Source organism: Geotrypetes seraphini, chromosome 1, assembly GCF_902459505.1.
Source record: "Geotrypetes seraphini chromosome 1, aGeoSer1.1, whole genome shotgun sequence".
NCBI classification, from domain to species: Eukaryota; Metazoa; Chordata; class Amphibia; order Gymnophiona; family Dermophiidae; genus Geotrypetes; species Geotrypetes seraphini.
The window spans coordinates 474,368,952-474,385,159 of record NC_047084.1 but is presented as its reverse complement, the minus strand read 5'-3'; the positions used below and the strand labels follow the sequence as shown (position 1 = coordinate 474,385,159).

The 16,208-nt window shown below is 46.8% G+C and overlaps 1 protein-coding gene across 3 annotated transcripts in view; it reads left to right on the top strand.

The window, feature by feature from the left end:
* The window catches only part of LOC117350531 (tight junction protein ZO-2-like), a 93,751-nt gene that overhangs the window by 75,797 nt on the left and 1,746 nt on the right, over positions 1-16,208 (top strand). For all 3 annotated transcript variants that reach the window (XM_033924836.1, XM_033924853.1, XM_033924844.1), the window contains exons 7-8: positions 7,330-7,483; positions 12,126-12,198. In XM_033924836.1, the coding sequence (XP_033780727.1) occupies positions 7,330-7,483; positions 12,126-12,190 (219 nt within the window). In that variant the 3' untranslated portion in view covers positions 12,191-12,198. The remainder of the gene's footprint in view (positions 1-7,329; positions 7,484-12,125; positions 12,199-16,208) is intronic.

The following is a 16,208-nucleotide window of genomic DNA, read 5'->3' as shown; positions in this document are numbered from 1 at the left end:
TATCAACAAGCAAGGAGGCACGGGCTCGGCCCTCCTTTGCCAGGAAGCTCTACGAGTCTGGGACTGGGCGGTGCGCCACAACGCCTTCCTCAGAGCAGTCTACATTCAGGGGGAGAACAACGTCTTAGCAGACAAACTGAGTCGTCTACTACAACCGCACGAATGGACTCTCCATTCCAGCCCCCTTCACCAAATCTTCACACAGTGGGGGACGCCTCAGATAGACCTCTTTGCGGCTCCCCACAACTCCAAACTGCCTCAGTTTTGCTCCAGGATCTACACCCCTCATCGCCTCGAGGCAGATGCTTTTCTATTGAACTGGGGGAAACGATCTCTATATGCGTTCCCACCATTCCCGCTGATCCAGAAGACTCTGGTCAAGCTGAAACTCGAACAGGCCACCATGATTCTAATAGCTCCTCGGTGGCCCAGACAACCTTGGTTCTCCCTCCTACTTCAACTCAGCAGCAGGGAACCAGTACCACTTCCAGTGTTTCCTTCACTACTTACTCAACATCAAGGATCACTGCTTCATCCCAACCTGCAGTCTCTCCACCTGACAGCTTGGTTCCTCTCAACGTAACCCCTCACCAATTCTCTCAAGAAGTGAGGGAGGTCTTGGAAGCTTCCAGGAAGCCCGCCACTCGACAATGCTACTCCAGAAATGGACTAGATTCTCCTCATGGTGTGTTTCTAAATCAAAGGAACCTCAGCGAGCTTCCTTATCCTCCGTGCTGGACTATCTCCTACACCTATCTCAATCCGGGCTCAAGTCTACATCCATACGAGTCCACCTGAGCGCTATTGCGGCGTTCCACCAGCCCCTACAAGGGAAACCCCTCTCGGCCCATCCGGTGGTCGCCAGATTTATGAAAGGACTCTTCCATGTTAACCCTCCTCTCAAACCACCCCCAGTAGTTTGGGACCTCAATGTAGTCCTTTCCCGTCTCATGAAGCCCCCGTTTGAACCACTCAACAGGGCCCCTCTTAAGTATCTCACCTGGAAAGTACTTTTCCTGGTAGCCCTTACGTCCGCTCGCAGAGTCAGCGAACTCCAGGCATTGATGGCGGATCCACCATTCACAGTATTCCATCATGACAAGGTGGTCCTCCGCACTCACCCGAAATTCCTGCCTAAGGTGGTCTCAGAATTTCATCTCAACCAATCCATTGTACTTCCAGTATTCTTCCCTAAGCCCCATTCTCACCACGGAGAATCGGCCCTTCACACTCTAGACTGTAAACGTGCGTTGGCTTTCTACCTGGATCGCACCAAGCCACACAGAACCACTCCTCAACTTTTTGTTTCCTTCGACCCTAATAAGTTGGGAAGACCCGTATCAAAGCGCACCATCTCTAATTGGATGGCGGCTTGTATCTCTTTCTGCTATGCCCAGGCTGGATTATCACTTCCTTGTAAGGTCACAGCCCATAAGGTCAGAGCAATGGCAGCCTCAGTAGCATTCCTCAGATCAACACCAATCGAGGAAATTTGTAAGGCTGCCACCTGGTCCTCGGTTCACACATTCACCTCACATTATTGTCTGGATACTCTCTCCAGACGGGATGGACAGTTTGGCCAAACAGTATTGAAAAATTTATTCTCTTAAGTCGCCAACTCCCCCTCCATCCCACTGAGGTTAGCTTGGAGGTCACCCACTAGTGAGAATACCTGCCTGCTTGTCCTGGGATAAAGCAATGTTACTTACCGTAACAGTTGTTATCCAGGAACAGCAGGCAGCTATTCTCACGTCCCACCCACCTCCCCTGGGTTGGCTTCTCAGGCTAGCTACCTGAACTGAGGAGACACGCCCGGACCTCCGGGCGGGAAGGCACCGGCGCATGCGCGGTGCGGGCATCTAGAAACTTTAAGTTTCTACAAGCAACACGTGCTTGTGAGACGTCCGTACCGGGGCTCTGTCTGATGACATCACCCACTAGTGAGAATAGCTGCCTGCTGTCCCTGGATAACAACTGTTACGGTAAGTAACATTGCTATATTGCATGAGAGCCATGGTGAAACAATGGCTCAAGAAGAAGATGGACAAAGTTAAAACGGTAGATCAGGCATGGTCCCTACTGAAAAATACTATCACGGAAGCACAAAATCTCTACATTCTGCGGATTTCCAAAGAAACGAAAACTAAAGGCAAAAGAGAACCGGTATGGCTTACTAGAGAGGTGAAGGAAGCCATAAAAGAAAAGGACTCCTTTAAAAAATGGAAACACACAAAAACAACCGAAGCTTGGAACAAACACAAAGATGATCAGAAGAAATGTCACAAGGTGGTGAGGGATGGCAAAAAGGACTATGAGGACAAAATAGCACAAGAGGCCAAAAATTTCAGGCCCTTCTTTAGATACATAAAATGAAAAAAACCTGCAAAAGAGGCGGTGGGGACCGCTGGATGACCAGGGAAGAAAAGGGTACATCAAGGAGGACAAACAAATTGTAGACGGACTAAATTCCTTCTTTGCGTCTGTCTTTACGAAGGAGGACACCGCAACAACACCAGAAGCAGTGAAAGTGTTCAAAGGAGTAATGGAGGACAGCCTCACCACAGTAAAAGTGGACTTGGACCAGATATACTACCAGATCGACAGTCTTAAAAGCGACAAATCCCCTGGACCTGATGGAATTCACCCGAGAGTCTTAAAAGAACTGAAGGTTGAAATCGGAGATCTTTTGCAAAAACTTGCCAATCTGTTAATTAAGAACTGGACAGATACTGGACGATTGGAAGATAGCGAACATCATGCCAATTTTCAAAAAAGGATCAAGAGGAAAACCGGGCAACTACAGGCCTGTGAGTCTTGCGTCTGTCCCTGGAAAGATGGTTGAAGCACTGATTAAAGATAGCATAGTCCGGCACTTGGATACACACGACCTGATGAGAGCCAGTCAACATGGCTTCAGGAAAGGGAAATCATGTTTGACAACTTTACTTCAATTTTTTGAGACCGTGAACAAACAAATTGATAGTGGAGAACCGGTGGATATAATATACTTTGACTTCCAGAAAGTGTTCGACAAGGTTCCACATGAAAGACTTCTCAGGAAACTACAAAGCCATGGAATAGAGGGAGATATACTAAGATGGATAGGCAAATGGCTGGAGAACAGAAAGCAGAGAGTGGGCATAAATGGGAAGTTCTTAGACTGGGAGAAAGTGACTAGCGGTGTGCCCCAGGGCTTGGTACTTGGGCCCATCTTATTTAATATTTTCATCAATGACCTAGAAGAAGGAACATCCAGTGAGATCATCAAGTTTGCAGACGACACAAAGCTATGCCGGGCAATCAGATTGCAGAAGGATAGCGAGGAACTCCAGAGTGACTTGTGTCAGAGAAATGGGCAGAGAAATGGCAGATGAAGTTTAATGTGGAAAAGTGCAAAGTAATGCATTTAGGCAGAAAGAACAAGGAACACTATTATAGAATGTCAGGTGCAACTCTGGGTACATAAGAACAAGAAAAGAACCTGGGTGTACTGATAGATAGGACCCTGAAACCGTCTGCACAATGCATGTCAGTGGCAAAGAAAGCAAATAGAATGTTAGACTGATAAAGAAAGGAATCACGGAAAAAGTTATAATGCCGCTTTATAGGGCAATGGTCAGACCACACTTGGAATACTGTGTCCAACATTGGTCTCCCAACCTAAAGAAGGATATAAAACTGCTGGAAAGGGTGCAGAGACGAGCAACAAAGCTAATAAAAGGTATGGAGAACTTGGAATACGAGGAACGACTTAAGAGACTGGGATTGTTCTCCCTTGAGAAAAGGAGACTGCGAGGGGATATGATCGAGACTTTCAAAATACTGAAAGGAATCGACAAAATAGAGCAGAAAAAAAATTTACAATGTCCAATGTGACACGGACAAGAGGACATGGACTGAAGCTAAGGGGGGACAAGTCCAGGAGAAATATCAGGAAGTTCTGCTTCACGCAACGAGTGGTGGACACCTGGAATGCTGTCCCAGAGGAGGTTATTGCGGAATCCACCGTTCTAGGATTTAAAAGCAAACTAGATGCACATATCCTTACAAGAGAAAATAGTCCCAGAATATATTAATCTCCAAATCTCATAAGGAGAACATAAGATACACGATCCTCAGAGGGTGAATTACCCACAGGTTCAAGTGAGCAACTCTCACTCAACCACGATCTTCACTGGATCATATACGTATCTTTATTTTATTTTTTTATTTTTTATCTTTTTTATAACAATAGATAAGTTTTGTTCATGCTTTGAATAACTTTATTAAATAACTTAGCTTGCTATTTTAGATAAGGGAGCGCCTCCCTTATCTAAAATAGCAAGCTAAGTTATTTAATTAAGTTATTCAAAGCATGAACAAAACTTATCTATTGTTATAAAAAAGATAAAAAATTAAAAAATAAAATAAAGATACGTATATGATCCAGTGAAGATCGTGGTTGAGTGAGAGTTGCTCACTTGAACCTGTGGGTAATTCACCCTCTGAGGATCGTGTATCTTATGATCTCCTTATGAGATTTGGAGATTAATATATTCTGGGACTATTTTCTCTTTTCATAATACATTGAAGGTTCCAGTTGGTGGTATAGCCATTGTGTTGTCATTCATATCCTTACAAGAGGCATAGAGGGATATGGGTGACTAAAATTACGCCAGGTGTACACCTGGCTGGGCCTCCGCGTGTGCAGATCGCTGGACTTGATGGACCGAAGGTCTGATCTGGAGATGGCAGTTCTTATGTTCTTATTCCTGAAGAAAGTCTGTTTCAAGACCAGATTCAGCAGGAGATGCAGAGATTCCCTGGGCAGATGAGGAAGCTCCATCCGCCAAATATTACGAGGTATATCTGGATTCAGGCTGGAGATCCAGGTGAAGAGCCTTACCCATGTCAAAGACGAATTTGGTAAACGAGGAAGCCTTGGAAGAGGAAGGCCCCTCTGGAGGCAATGAGGATCTGGACCTCGGAGCAGCCGAGAAGGAAGTTGAAGCCTCCCTAGAATATTGAGCAGGGATGTCCGTGTCCAGTAACAGGGACACCGAGGAGGCTCTGCTAAGAGACAGTGGAGGAGTCAAAGAGTGCCTACGCTTGAGCTGCCTCGAAGGAGAAGACCCCGGAGTCCGAGGAATGGAAAACCGCGGGGCAAGCCTCAGAGAGCGGGGAGGAAGGAACCCCCTGGAATGACCTTGAAGAGGGGGGCCTCGACCTTGACTTGCCTCGACTTGGAGACCCAGGAGTCGTGGTAGACTGCCGAGGTCGAGACCCATGCCCAGGCTGCACGGAGGCCTCGATGGACCTCGAGACCTGAGGCACTGGAGACCGAGAAGGGGAGTCCTTCGGCCGCTTAGAAGGCAGGTGCCTCGAAGACGAGGCAAGCTTAGAATGGTGCCTCGATCGAGGTTTAACGGCCGGCAACTCAGGCCTGGAAGGAGAAGTCACTCGAGGACAACTGGCGAGATTGGCAAGGCTTGTCCTGATAGGCCTCGGTAGGCTGCTCAGGCTGGCTCGCATGGAGCAGGGGCAAGCTAGGCCAAGACGGACAAAATTTGTGTGGTCAGGATGGCCTTGAGCATGTCCTCAAACATGGGCACCAAGACCAACGGATCTGGTCTGGCAGGTGCAGCAGTGTGCTCCAATGAGGGCAACCTTGAGGAAGAGTATTCCCTGTTTGGAGGCACGCTTGGAGGCTGGCAGGACTACACTCGCTGCCAGGGTTGCCAGAGACTCCGTGGAAGGCTTCTTCGCTAGGGAACCTGGAAGAGGAGACTTACCCGAGAACAGGGCCTTAACAGGCACTGCTGACAAGGCCTTTGAGGCCGGGGGCGACTTGATCGAGGTTGAGGCCCTTGAGGCTGAGGCCGCTACTGAGGCTGAGGCTGAAGTCGAGGTCTTATCCTCTGGCTGCTCCATAGTGCTGAAGAGCTTGAGGATCCAGGCACACCGCCTACGAAGGACCTGCGATTGGAGAGTGGCACAGCGCGGGCAAGACTTGATCCGGTGGTCGGAGCCCAGGCACTGAATGCATCAACGATGAGGGTCGGTAATAGAAATTACCCGACCACACTGTGTGCACTTCTTAAACCCGGTGACAGGCCGGACATAAGGAAAAAGGCCAGCCATGACCGAACAAGGCCAGGTGGCCTGGTCGGAACCTGGAGTCCCCCAGGCCGAACGAACGGAAGAAAATACATTTATTTTTTTAAAAAGACGCGCTGCACAGCCACTAACTCGAAGAAAAGCAACAAAGCAAGCCGCGGTGCAAGAAGGCACTTAGATTACATGCAGAGCTGAGAGACAGGGCTTTCTGGCTCCGTGGAAAACTTAAGAACTGAGGCCACGCTGAGGAGATGCGCGCCCTGACTTGGGCAGGAAGGCACTTACGCATGCGCAGTGCAGCACTCGCAAACTTTGAAGATTTTCAAGCAAGTTTGCTTGCGAGGCTGTCCGCTACGGGGCTCCGTGGATGACATCACCCACATGTAGAGAATATCTGCTTGCTGTCTCTGGATAACACCTGTTACGGTAAGTAACTGCTTTCTCAGTAGACTATTACTATCCTTCCCAAGATTCCCTCTTGCAGGGATACAATGTGGATCTAAGATGTCCAGCTTGATGACAAACTTAGGGGGGGGGAGGGCAGGATAGCAACAAGGGTCTATAAAATGAGTGGCGTGGAAAGGGTAGATGTGAATTACTTGTTTACTCTTTCCAAAAATACTAGGACTAGGGGACATGCAATGAAGCTACTAAGTAGTAGATTTAAAACAAACTGAAGAAAATATTTCTTCACACAACATGTAATTTAAACTCTGGCATTCGTTGTTAGAGAATGTAGTGAAATCAGTTAGCTTAGCGGAGTTTAAAAAAGGTTTGGATAATATTCTATAAGAGAAGTCCTTAGGCCATTATTGAGATGGCTTGGAGAAATTTTTTGCTTATTCCTAGGATAAGCAGCATAGAATTTGTTTTACTACTTGGGATCTAGTTAGGTACTTGGACCTGGGTTGGCTACTGTTGGAAACAGGATACTGGGCTTGATGGACATTCGGTCTTTTCCAGAATGGCAATTCTTATGTTCTTAATGGAACAGTGGAGTATGCTTAATATGGACTTTACTGAGTAAGGGGTCTGAGCTGGCAGCAGTCAGGTATCAGCATTAGTCTTAGGTCTAAAAGAACAACCATTACAGGTGAGCAACCTTGATGCCTCCAAAGTGATAAGAAGATACCGTACCTTTTCCTGTCATTTTCACTACTGCTGCACATGTTCATAAAGATAGCCCTGGCCAGATACAACATGCTTGAGTGATCTTTCCTTTGCATACCACAGATCAATGGTGTGGCAACTGAGAACATGTCTTTAACGGAGGCTCAGAAACTGATTGAGAAATCACAGGGAAAGCTTCAGCTGGTTGTCCAGAGAGACAGAAGGCAGACTTTGATCAACATGCCTGCATTGATGGACAGTGACTCTGATATGGAAGGTAAGATGCACCATACATATATTTTTTTTGTATTATGCATTTGAAAATACTGTACTTTAAAGATAACTTTGAAAGGGTACTGAGCCTTCCAAATAAATATAAAAAGGACATGCAAAGATTAAACCCACAATAGTTAACAGCTCATATATAGTACACACTTGGGGGATCAAGAGACTACAATCACTAGAGGAGGCTGGTATTACTCAAAAGATTAAAAGGTCAAAAGAAAAGCAAGTTAGAACCATAACACAAATGGCTCAGTAACAAAGAAAATTACCATATTTTTCGTTCTATAAGACTTACCTGACCATAAGACGCACCCACCTATAAAGGAGGAAAAATCAAGAAAAAAAAAAATTCTGAACCAAATTGTTTGCCCGTACCCTGTCCCCCCTCTGGTGGTCTAGGGGTAAGCCGAGATAGGATACAGGTCAGATCTAGTGGTGGGGGACATCTAATGTTAGGCACGTGTAGTGGCAGCCAGCCAGTCCCCAGCCCCAGCCAGCCGGCTAGCCCCAAGGCAACCAGCCAGTCCCAAACCAACCAGCCAGCCAGCTAGCCCCCAAGACAACCAGCCAACCCCAAGCCAGTTAGCCTGCCTCAAGCCAGCCTCAAAAGAAATTTTCCTTCACTGGACACAGTCAAAGAATTTGTTAAATAGTAGGGAGTGCTCAAGCACCCATAGCGCTGGCTCCTATTCACTGTTATCTCTCTCTCTGTTTATGAATATTTTGGTAATGCAAATACATTTAATAAATATTTGAAACAAAAAGGAACCCTCCACCCACAAGGCTTTTAAACAGGAGAACCAGAGGCTGCGCTCGTGTAATGTCAGTGCGAGTCCTGCACCCCAAAGGCGAGTGAGATTAAAAAAAAAAAAAGGCACCGCCCCCATCACCCTTTCTTGGCCTTATTGGCAGGGATGTTCTGGGCCTGGAGCCGCTGGTCCAAAATGTAGAGCATCTCTCCACCCAGGTTAATGAAGAGCAGTGGCAGGGTGCGCATCGACATGGCACTCCGTTCGCCGGACCTGTGAAGGGGCTTCTGCGTGCGGCTCCTGCAGCAAGCCAGGCGCTGCTACCACTGCAAATTCCACCCCCAACCCTGGCTCCCTTTCCTGTCTCTTCGCCGGCTGCAGCGCTGTTGCTAGGTCACCGCAAGTGCGGGGAAACGACAGGAGAAACGGACCAATCAGAGGGTGGGCGAAAAGCCAACTAATCAACTTCCTCGATGTTAGAGAGTCGGAACCTCCGACTCGGAGGGGAGAGAAGTAGACTGGAAGAGAGTAGGGAAACCGAGGCAGGAGTGCAAAAAGCACGCTGGAACATCTTAATAGGAAAAAAGATATGGGGGTTTTTTGTTTTGTTTTTTATATTCGCTCCTTACGACGCACCCTTATTTCTACCCCCTTTTTGGGGGTGGATGTAGGAATACCCCACAGGAAACACACACACGCAGTCTTAGAGTCGGGAAGGATGCACTCCAAATGACTGGTCTCTCCCCTTTTTATTGAGAATCATAGCTCCATTAATTACTTAGTTAATGCTTTACAAGGTTATAATTACATAATGCATTTACAGTGAGGATTAGGCCAAAGTAATTCATTGTTTACATATTTCATGTGCTTCTCAAAGTTACTATCTCACGTGACATCTGACTACATATAATGGTTATAATAAAGTGATTCCCAATGTGTACATTTCTGATATGTCTCAAATCTTACTATAGCATGTGACAGTCCAAAGGTTATAATGCATACTCCTTAAGCTTTCTTGATTAGCCTTAAGTCAAGGCCTGCTCAGGCAAAGTCTGATTGTTGCCCATATAAGGGATGCTTAAACATGATAAGGAATAAGGGTAAATGTGTGTCAGGTTAATATGTGACAGGAAGGGAGGAGAAATGCCTCAGCATTCTGTCACAAGGTGCAAACCTTGTCCTTGCTTAGAAAGTATACGTGGCAGGAGGAAGAGGGAATGTGAAACAGGGCCTCAGATCCAAACACAGGCCTAGGTCAGTATGCTGACCTGGCCTGGTTCGGTTCAGAACTGCCTGTGTGCTGACCTTGCCTGTGTTCTGATGCCCTGGATCAGAACTTATCAGATCTCCATCCCTACAGGTGGAAAAATTGTGTCGTAAGGAGCGAAAAATATGGTATTCCATTATCAGCAGATCTTTTCCTCTTCCAAGAAGAACTGCAATTGAGAAGATTCATTTTTGAAATTTCCCTGTAAATGCTTGATTTCATATGGAAGTGATAAATACGTGTTTTTTGATCCAGCCCAGGTGGAAGATTTTATTAAAGATAAACCTTTGTTGAAAGTTTAATTTTTATTATTTAGTTTACTTTTGGAGGATTAGGTATAATATATATAAAAGCCATTTGCCTGTTCCTAGATAGTACATATAAAGATTTGATGTTTTAATTTAAATTACTGGCTATCAGTAATAATGTGGACTAGGATATGGTTGATTAGTTTCCTCATATATTTTTGTTGTTCCTTAAATGGAATTTACATTTGTAATTTTTGTGTTCATTCATGAATGTTTGTTACTAAGGTATTGTAATGAATAATCTAATAAATAAAGAATTAAAAAAAAAAAAAAAAAAAAAAAAAGATGTTAAAAATTTGTTGGCAATCACTCCTACATCTCCATGGATATCTTGGCTGAAACTTCATTTACTAAGTGTCTGGTCGGGGTAGATCAACATCATCGGAAAAAATGAATATTTTACCTCCAAGAAAAACAACAGTTTTAGATAAAAACATGACAGCAGAAAAAGACCAAATGGCCCAACCAATCCATCCATCTTAGTGCTGCTTTATCTTGATGGAAAAATAAGTTACTAACGAAGTAGCTCTAACAATTACCGTATTTTTCGCTCCATACAACGCACTACACCATGAGACACACCCCAGATTTAGAAGAGGAAAACAAAAAAACCATTCTGAACCAAATTGTGCACCCAGCCTCCCTCACTCCTTGCCAGGCTCTGCACCCTGTCCCCCCTCCCTGACATGTTCTGCACCCTGTCCCCCCTCCCTGACATGTTCTGCACCCTGTCCCCCTTCCCTGTCAGGCTTCGCACCGTCCCCCCTTCCCTGCCAGGCTCTGCACCCTGTCTCCTCTCCCCCTTCTGCTAGGCTTTGCACCCTATCCCCCCCTTCCCTGACCTGTAACTTACCACCCCCCTCACCTCTGGTGGTCTAGTGGTAGGTTGGGACAGGAGGGATCCGTCCCAGCCAACTAACAATTTTTTCCTCCTCCTCCTCTCTCCCCCTGCCCCCACAGTATTTTTTTTTTAAAACATGGCACGCACGCCTGCCGGCCCTTCCTTTTAAAACACCCCCTGCAGTACCCTTTTAAGAGCCCCTTAAGCCTGGTGGTCCAGCGGTGTATGGGCTGGCAGGAGCTTGTTGTCTGCACTGCTGCATGGGCTCACCCCTCTTTCAAAATGGCTGCAGTCAGTTCTAACGAGTCCTGTGAGAACTAATGCAGTCATTCTGAAAGCGGGACGGGCCCAGGTAGCAGCACAGACAGCACGCTCCTGCCAGCCCATACACCGCTGGACCACCACGCTTAAGGGGCATTTATAAAGGTATTGCAGGTGTTTTAAAAGGAAGGGCTGGCGGGCGGGTGGGAGTGTGTTAAAAGGAAGGGCGGGCAGTGTTCTAAATAGGTACAGGGGGGGGGCGTTGTCATCTTTGCTTCATAAGATGCACCCCCTTTTTTGAGGTGGAAAAAGTGCGTCTTATGGACCGAAAAATACAGTGCTTCCTCAGTTGATTTTCTCCAGTATGCTGGTCAAATCTAGTCTGTTGGATGATACATCTACAACTGACTGGTCTCTCTAAGTAGCAACCCCTTATTTGTATATTTATAGAAATGGAAATAAGATAGGCATTATGCTGAGATCTCTGGACACCTGCCAGGTGGTCTGCTGTAAAAAAGCAGCACTTAGTCCTACGAGAAGCAAGAACCATGGCTAATCTAGATAGGAATAAAAGTGCTGTCAGTGGTGTGTGTTTGAAAAAAGTCAGGTTAAACCAAAAATCTTGATCAATTTCATTCATTCATTGCTTTTGTAATTCAGCATCACTATATTGTTGGATATGTTGAAATGACCAGCCACAGGATTATGTCAGAATTATACAACAAACACTAAGTAAACAAAAAGAAAGATACATTTTGTTCTATTTTTAGGGAGAGTTAAAATAACGCTCTTCCCTCCTGCTGTTCTCTGTGTGTTGAGGAGCCCTGTTAAGAGATACTAAATTCTGATCACCCATGTCTCATATAGCCTAGCAGGATCAAGGTTTACCCAGGGCGGAGAAACCAGAATGCCCTGCAAAATGAGAGGTTTTGACCATTTTTTAATTTTAATCCTCACAAGGAGTGTAATGCCACAGCATGTACTGTATTTCCAAGGCTAAGCATTTGGTCAACTTTTGACTGGCATGCAACATGTTGGAAGACAAAAAAAAGTATGGATAATTCCTTTTGATTGCCAGTAGATGGCGGGAGCAGACTGCCATGAAAAATCCAAGGTGTCCAGAATCTGGTCTGAGACTGAAATCTACTGGCTTTTCTTTTTTGTCACAGACCCTACGGTCCTAATGCAATTTTTGCATTATTTTGCAGATTACCCTCCACAGAAGCCAAAAAAGAAAGGGCAGGAAAGGAATCCCAGATCTAGGGAGCAATAGACTGAAGGGTATGTATTCCCCCTTATTCTCACCATGAACTTGATATGTGCAAATCAAACATACCGTATTTTCACGCATATAACGCGCGCGTTATACGCGTTTTTACCTACCGCGCATACCCCTCGCGCGTTATATGCGTGAGCGCGGTATACAAAAGTTTTTAAACATAGTTCCCACCCCGCCCGACGCCCGATTCACCCCCCCAGCAGGACCGCTCGCACCCCCACCCCGAACGACCGCTCGCACGCGCTCCCACCCGCACCCGCATCCACGATCGGAGCAAGAGGGAGCCCAAGCCCTCTTGCCCGGCCGACTCCCCGACGTCCGATACATCCCCCCCCCCGGCAGGACCACTCGCACCCCCACCCCGAACGACCGCTCGCACGCGCTCCCACCCGCACCCGCATCCACGATCGGAGCAAGAGGGAGCCCAAGCCCTCTTGCCCGGCCGACTCCCCGACGTCCGATACATCCCCCCCCCCGGCAGGACCACTCGCACCCCCACCCCGAAGGACCGCCGACTTCCCGACAATATCGGGCCAGAAGGGAGCCCAAACCCTCCTGGCCACGGCGACCCCCTAACCCCACCCCGCACTACATTACGGGCAGGAGGAATCCCAGGCCCTCCTGCCCTCGACGCAAACCCCCCTCCCCCCCAACCCGACCATGTGCCTCAGGCCGCGCCCCCAGGTGGGACCTAAGGCTCCAGGGCCTATTCTGATTGGCCCACGCGCCTTAGGCCCCACAAGTAGGCGGAGCTTTAGGACGGATGGGCCAATCCGGCCTCATTCCTTCGTTGGCTGCCTGCCGGACAGGCGGGTTTGGCTCCCGTCTGTCCGGCCAACTACCAAAGGTACGGGGAAGGGGGGTGGGGAGGTCGTGGGGGTCGGCCAGGGGGGTCGCGGGTCGGCTGGGGGGGGCGGTCGGAGGTTCTTGGGGGGGTCGGTCGTTGGGGAGGGGGGTTTGCGTCGAGGGCAGGAGGGCCTGGGATCCCTCCTGCCCGTAATGTAGTGCGGGGTGGGGTTAGGGGGTCGCCGTGGCCAGGAGGGTTTGGGCTCCCTTCTGGCCCAACTACACAAAGGTACGGGGAAGGCGGGTGGGGGTGTCGTGGGGGTCGGCCAGGGGGGTCGCGGGTCGGCTGGGGGACGGGCGGAGGTTCTTGGGGGGGGGCGGTCGTTGGGGGGAGGGGGTTTGCGTCGAGGGCAGGAGGGCCTGGGATCCCTCCTGCCCGTAATGTAGTGCGGGGTGGGGTTAGGGGGTCGCCGTGGCCAGGAGGGTTTGGGCTCCCTCCTGGCCCGATATTGTTGGGGAGTCGGCGGTCCGTCGGGGTGGGGGTGCGAGTGGTCCTGCCGGGGGGGGGGAGGTATCGGACGTCGGGGGGGGCAGCAGGCTTTCAGGATGGGGACAGACCTTCAAGGGGGGACAGGACTTCAAGGGGGGACAGTGCACGGAAGTCAGGGGGGTGAACGGAGAGTCGGGACAGCGCACGGAAAGTCAGGGCAGTGCACGGAAGTTAGGGGGGGTGAACGGAGAGTCAGGGCGGGCGAAAGGAGCGTCGGGCATCATGCGCGGTATACCCGTGAGCGCGGTATACAAAAGTTTTTGTACATATCGTGATTTCTGCGCGCTATACCCGTGTGCGCGTTTTACACGGGTGCGCGTTATTTGCGTGAAAATACGGTACTGTGTTTTATTGCAGATTGTAGTGATACTTTCAGACATATCTTAGTGACCACCTTTGGAGGAATTTTTAGTATTTTAAAATACATCTTTGAGTGAAAGGTAGATATTAATTGCCAAGTGAACTGCAATCTGTAAACAATTATTTAAGCTTTCGAAAACTATTGAAAACTTGTTTTTTTTTTAAGGGGGGGTTAATGAGAATTTTTATTCTGTCTAATTGAGTAGGAAACCTGGGGATCTGGGTGATTTTTACTGGACTTCTTGTGCCTCTCTGTAACTGAGTAGATTACGTATGATGATGATGATGGGGGATTGGGGATTATGATCATTGGGGTTTGTGGTATAGATATTGGGTCTAAAGTTTATTGTATGAATTTTTACAAGTATGATTGAGATGATTTTTAAAAGAGACCAACTGAGGCAGTATAATCAGCGAGTTCTGAGTGGTATTCTGGCCTTAAAAAATATCAATGAATAATCCTATGCATAAATATATTATATTATAATATTGAAACGGGATATCCTCAGTGTGAAGGATTAGCGAGGGGAGGAGAATCTCCAGCGCTTAACACACCAAGGCAGAGGCAGCAAGCCCCTACCTGCACACCATCACTGGATATCTCTCACGTGTGCCCAATCAAAACAGTGAAAAATAGTGCAGTGAAAGATTACTAGTTCATACAGATAATCAAAGCAAAAAATTATTTAAGGCAAAAATAACCATTCTGAGAACCCCCAGCCAACTCCAAAAGGAAATAAACTCAGACTTAGCTTGGATTAGAGAGTAGACAAAATCCTCCCAATAAGGAAAGTCCAACAGAAGACTGATTCCAAAAAAGTATTCTTCAGGCAGGGTTCAACTAAACCCGGTTTCGGAGATAAGATATCCCTTCATCAGAAACCCAATAAGACTGGAGAGCAAACAACATGCAGGAGAGTAATCCAAGTTGGCTGGAAGGAGGGTGGAGCTAGCAGAGGGAAACGCACACAGAGCTTAAAAGCTGAACAGGAAATACGTAGGCAAGGGAGAGCCAATGAGAATGCAGAAAAAACATCCTACAAGATAGTATTCCACTCAATGCTGTCATTCAGTCCATCGGGGTGTACAGACCGTAAATGGAAAATCCAGAATTGTTCTCTCAATTGAATGCGAGCCATTTTGTCACCCTTGTAATTATCATAAAGTTGTTCAAGAACAAACCAGGTGATTTTTAGACATGTAAACCATTCTAACACTTTGGTTTTGAACAGCATATCAAGTATTAAAATTAAATCAAGTTCAAACATCTACGCTGGGCCCTTCCAGTTTTCTCAGACACTAGCCTTGAGCCCACTTGCTAGAAACCTGAAGGAGGAGCGTGAGATCAGATGTTCTCACAGGACCATCAAAAATAATGAAAATTTAAATAAAAATAAAGTAGAAAAAAATTAGCTCAGGACAATATGAGAACTACATCTTTATGGGAGTTTTGTGAAGATATGTTTAATTTGTAAAATATTCCCCAGGACATGTTTGTCAATAGTTCTTAAACATGTCCTGGGGACACCCAGCCAGTCGGGTTTTCAAGATGTCCCTAATGAATATGCATGAGTGAGATTTGCCTATAAAGTAGGTTGTAGGCATGCAAATTTCTCTCATGTAGAGTGAAAATGGCTGAATAAGGGAGAAAGTATTGAAGCTCAAGGGCTGAGAAGAGGGTAGAAGACAAAAGGGAGGTTGAGGTGGTAGAATAGAAAAGTGAGTGGCATGGAGGAGGGAATTGAGTGGTTTGGGGTAAAGAGAGAGATTGGGGAAAGGCAGTATTAGGAGGAGGATTTGGTGCACATTGGATCATGGTGGCAGGTAAGATAGTAGGCATTAGGCACTTTAGTGGACAATGAGATTTATCCTGGATATGGGAGAGTTTTCTAGGTCAAAGAAAAAGGCATAGCTTGCTAGTTACAAAAGCAAAGAAGAACTTTAAGTCCCACTCACAAACCCCCTTCTCATAGGCCAACACTGAAATTCTGAATGGAGTGAAAAGGGTAGATGTGAATCACTTATTTACTGTTTCCAAAAATACTAGGATTAGGGGGCATGTGATGAAGCTACTAAGTAGTAGATTTAAAACAAACTGGTGAAAATATTTTTTCATACAACATGTAATTTAAACATGTAGTGAAATCAGTTAGCTTAGTGGAGTTTAAAAAAAGTTTGGATAATTTCCTAAAAAAGAAGTCCATAGGCCATTATTGAGATGGCTTGGGGAAATCCACTGCTTATTCCTAACATAAGCAGCATTAAATTTGTTTTGCTACTTGGGAATGGGTTAGCCACTGTTGAAAACAGGATACT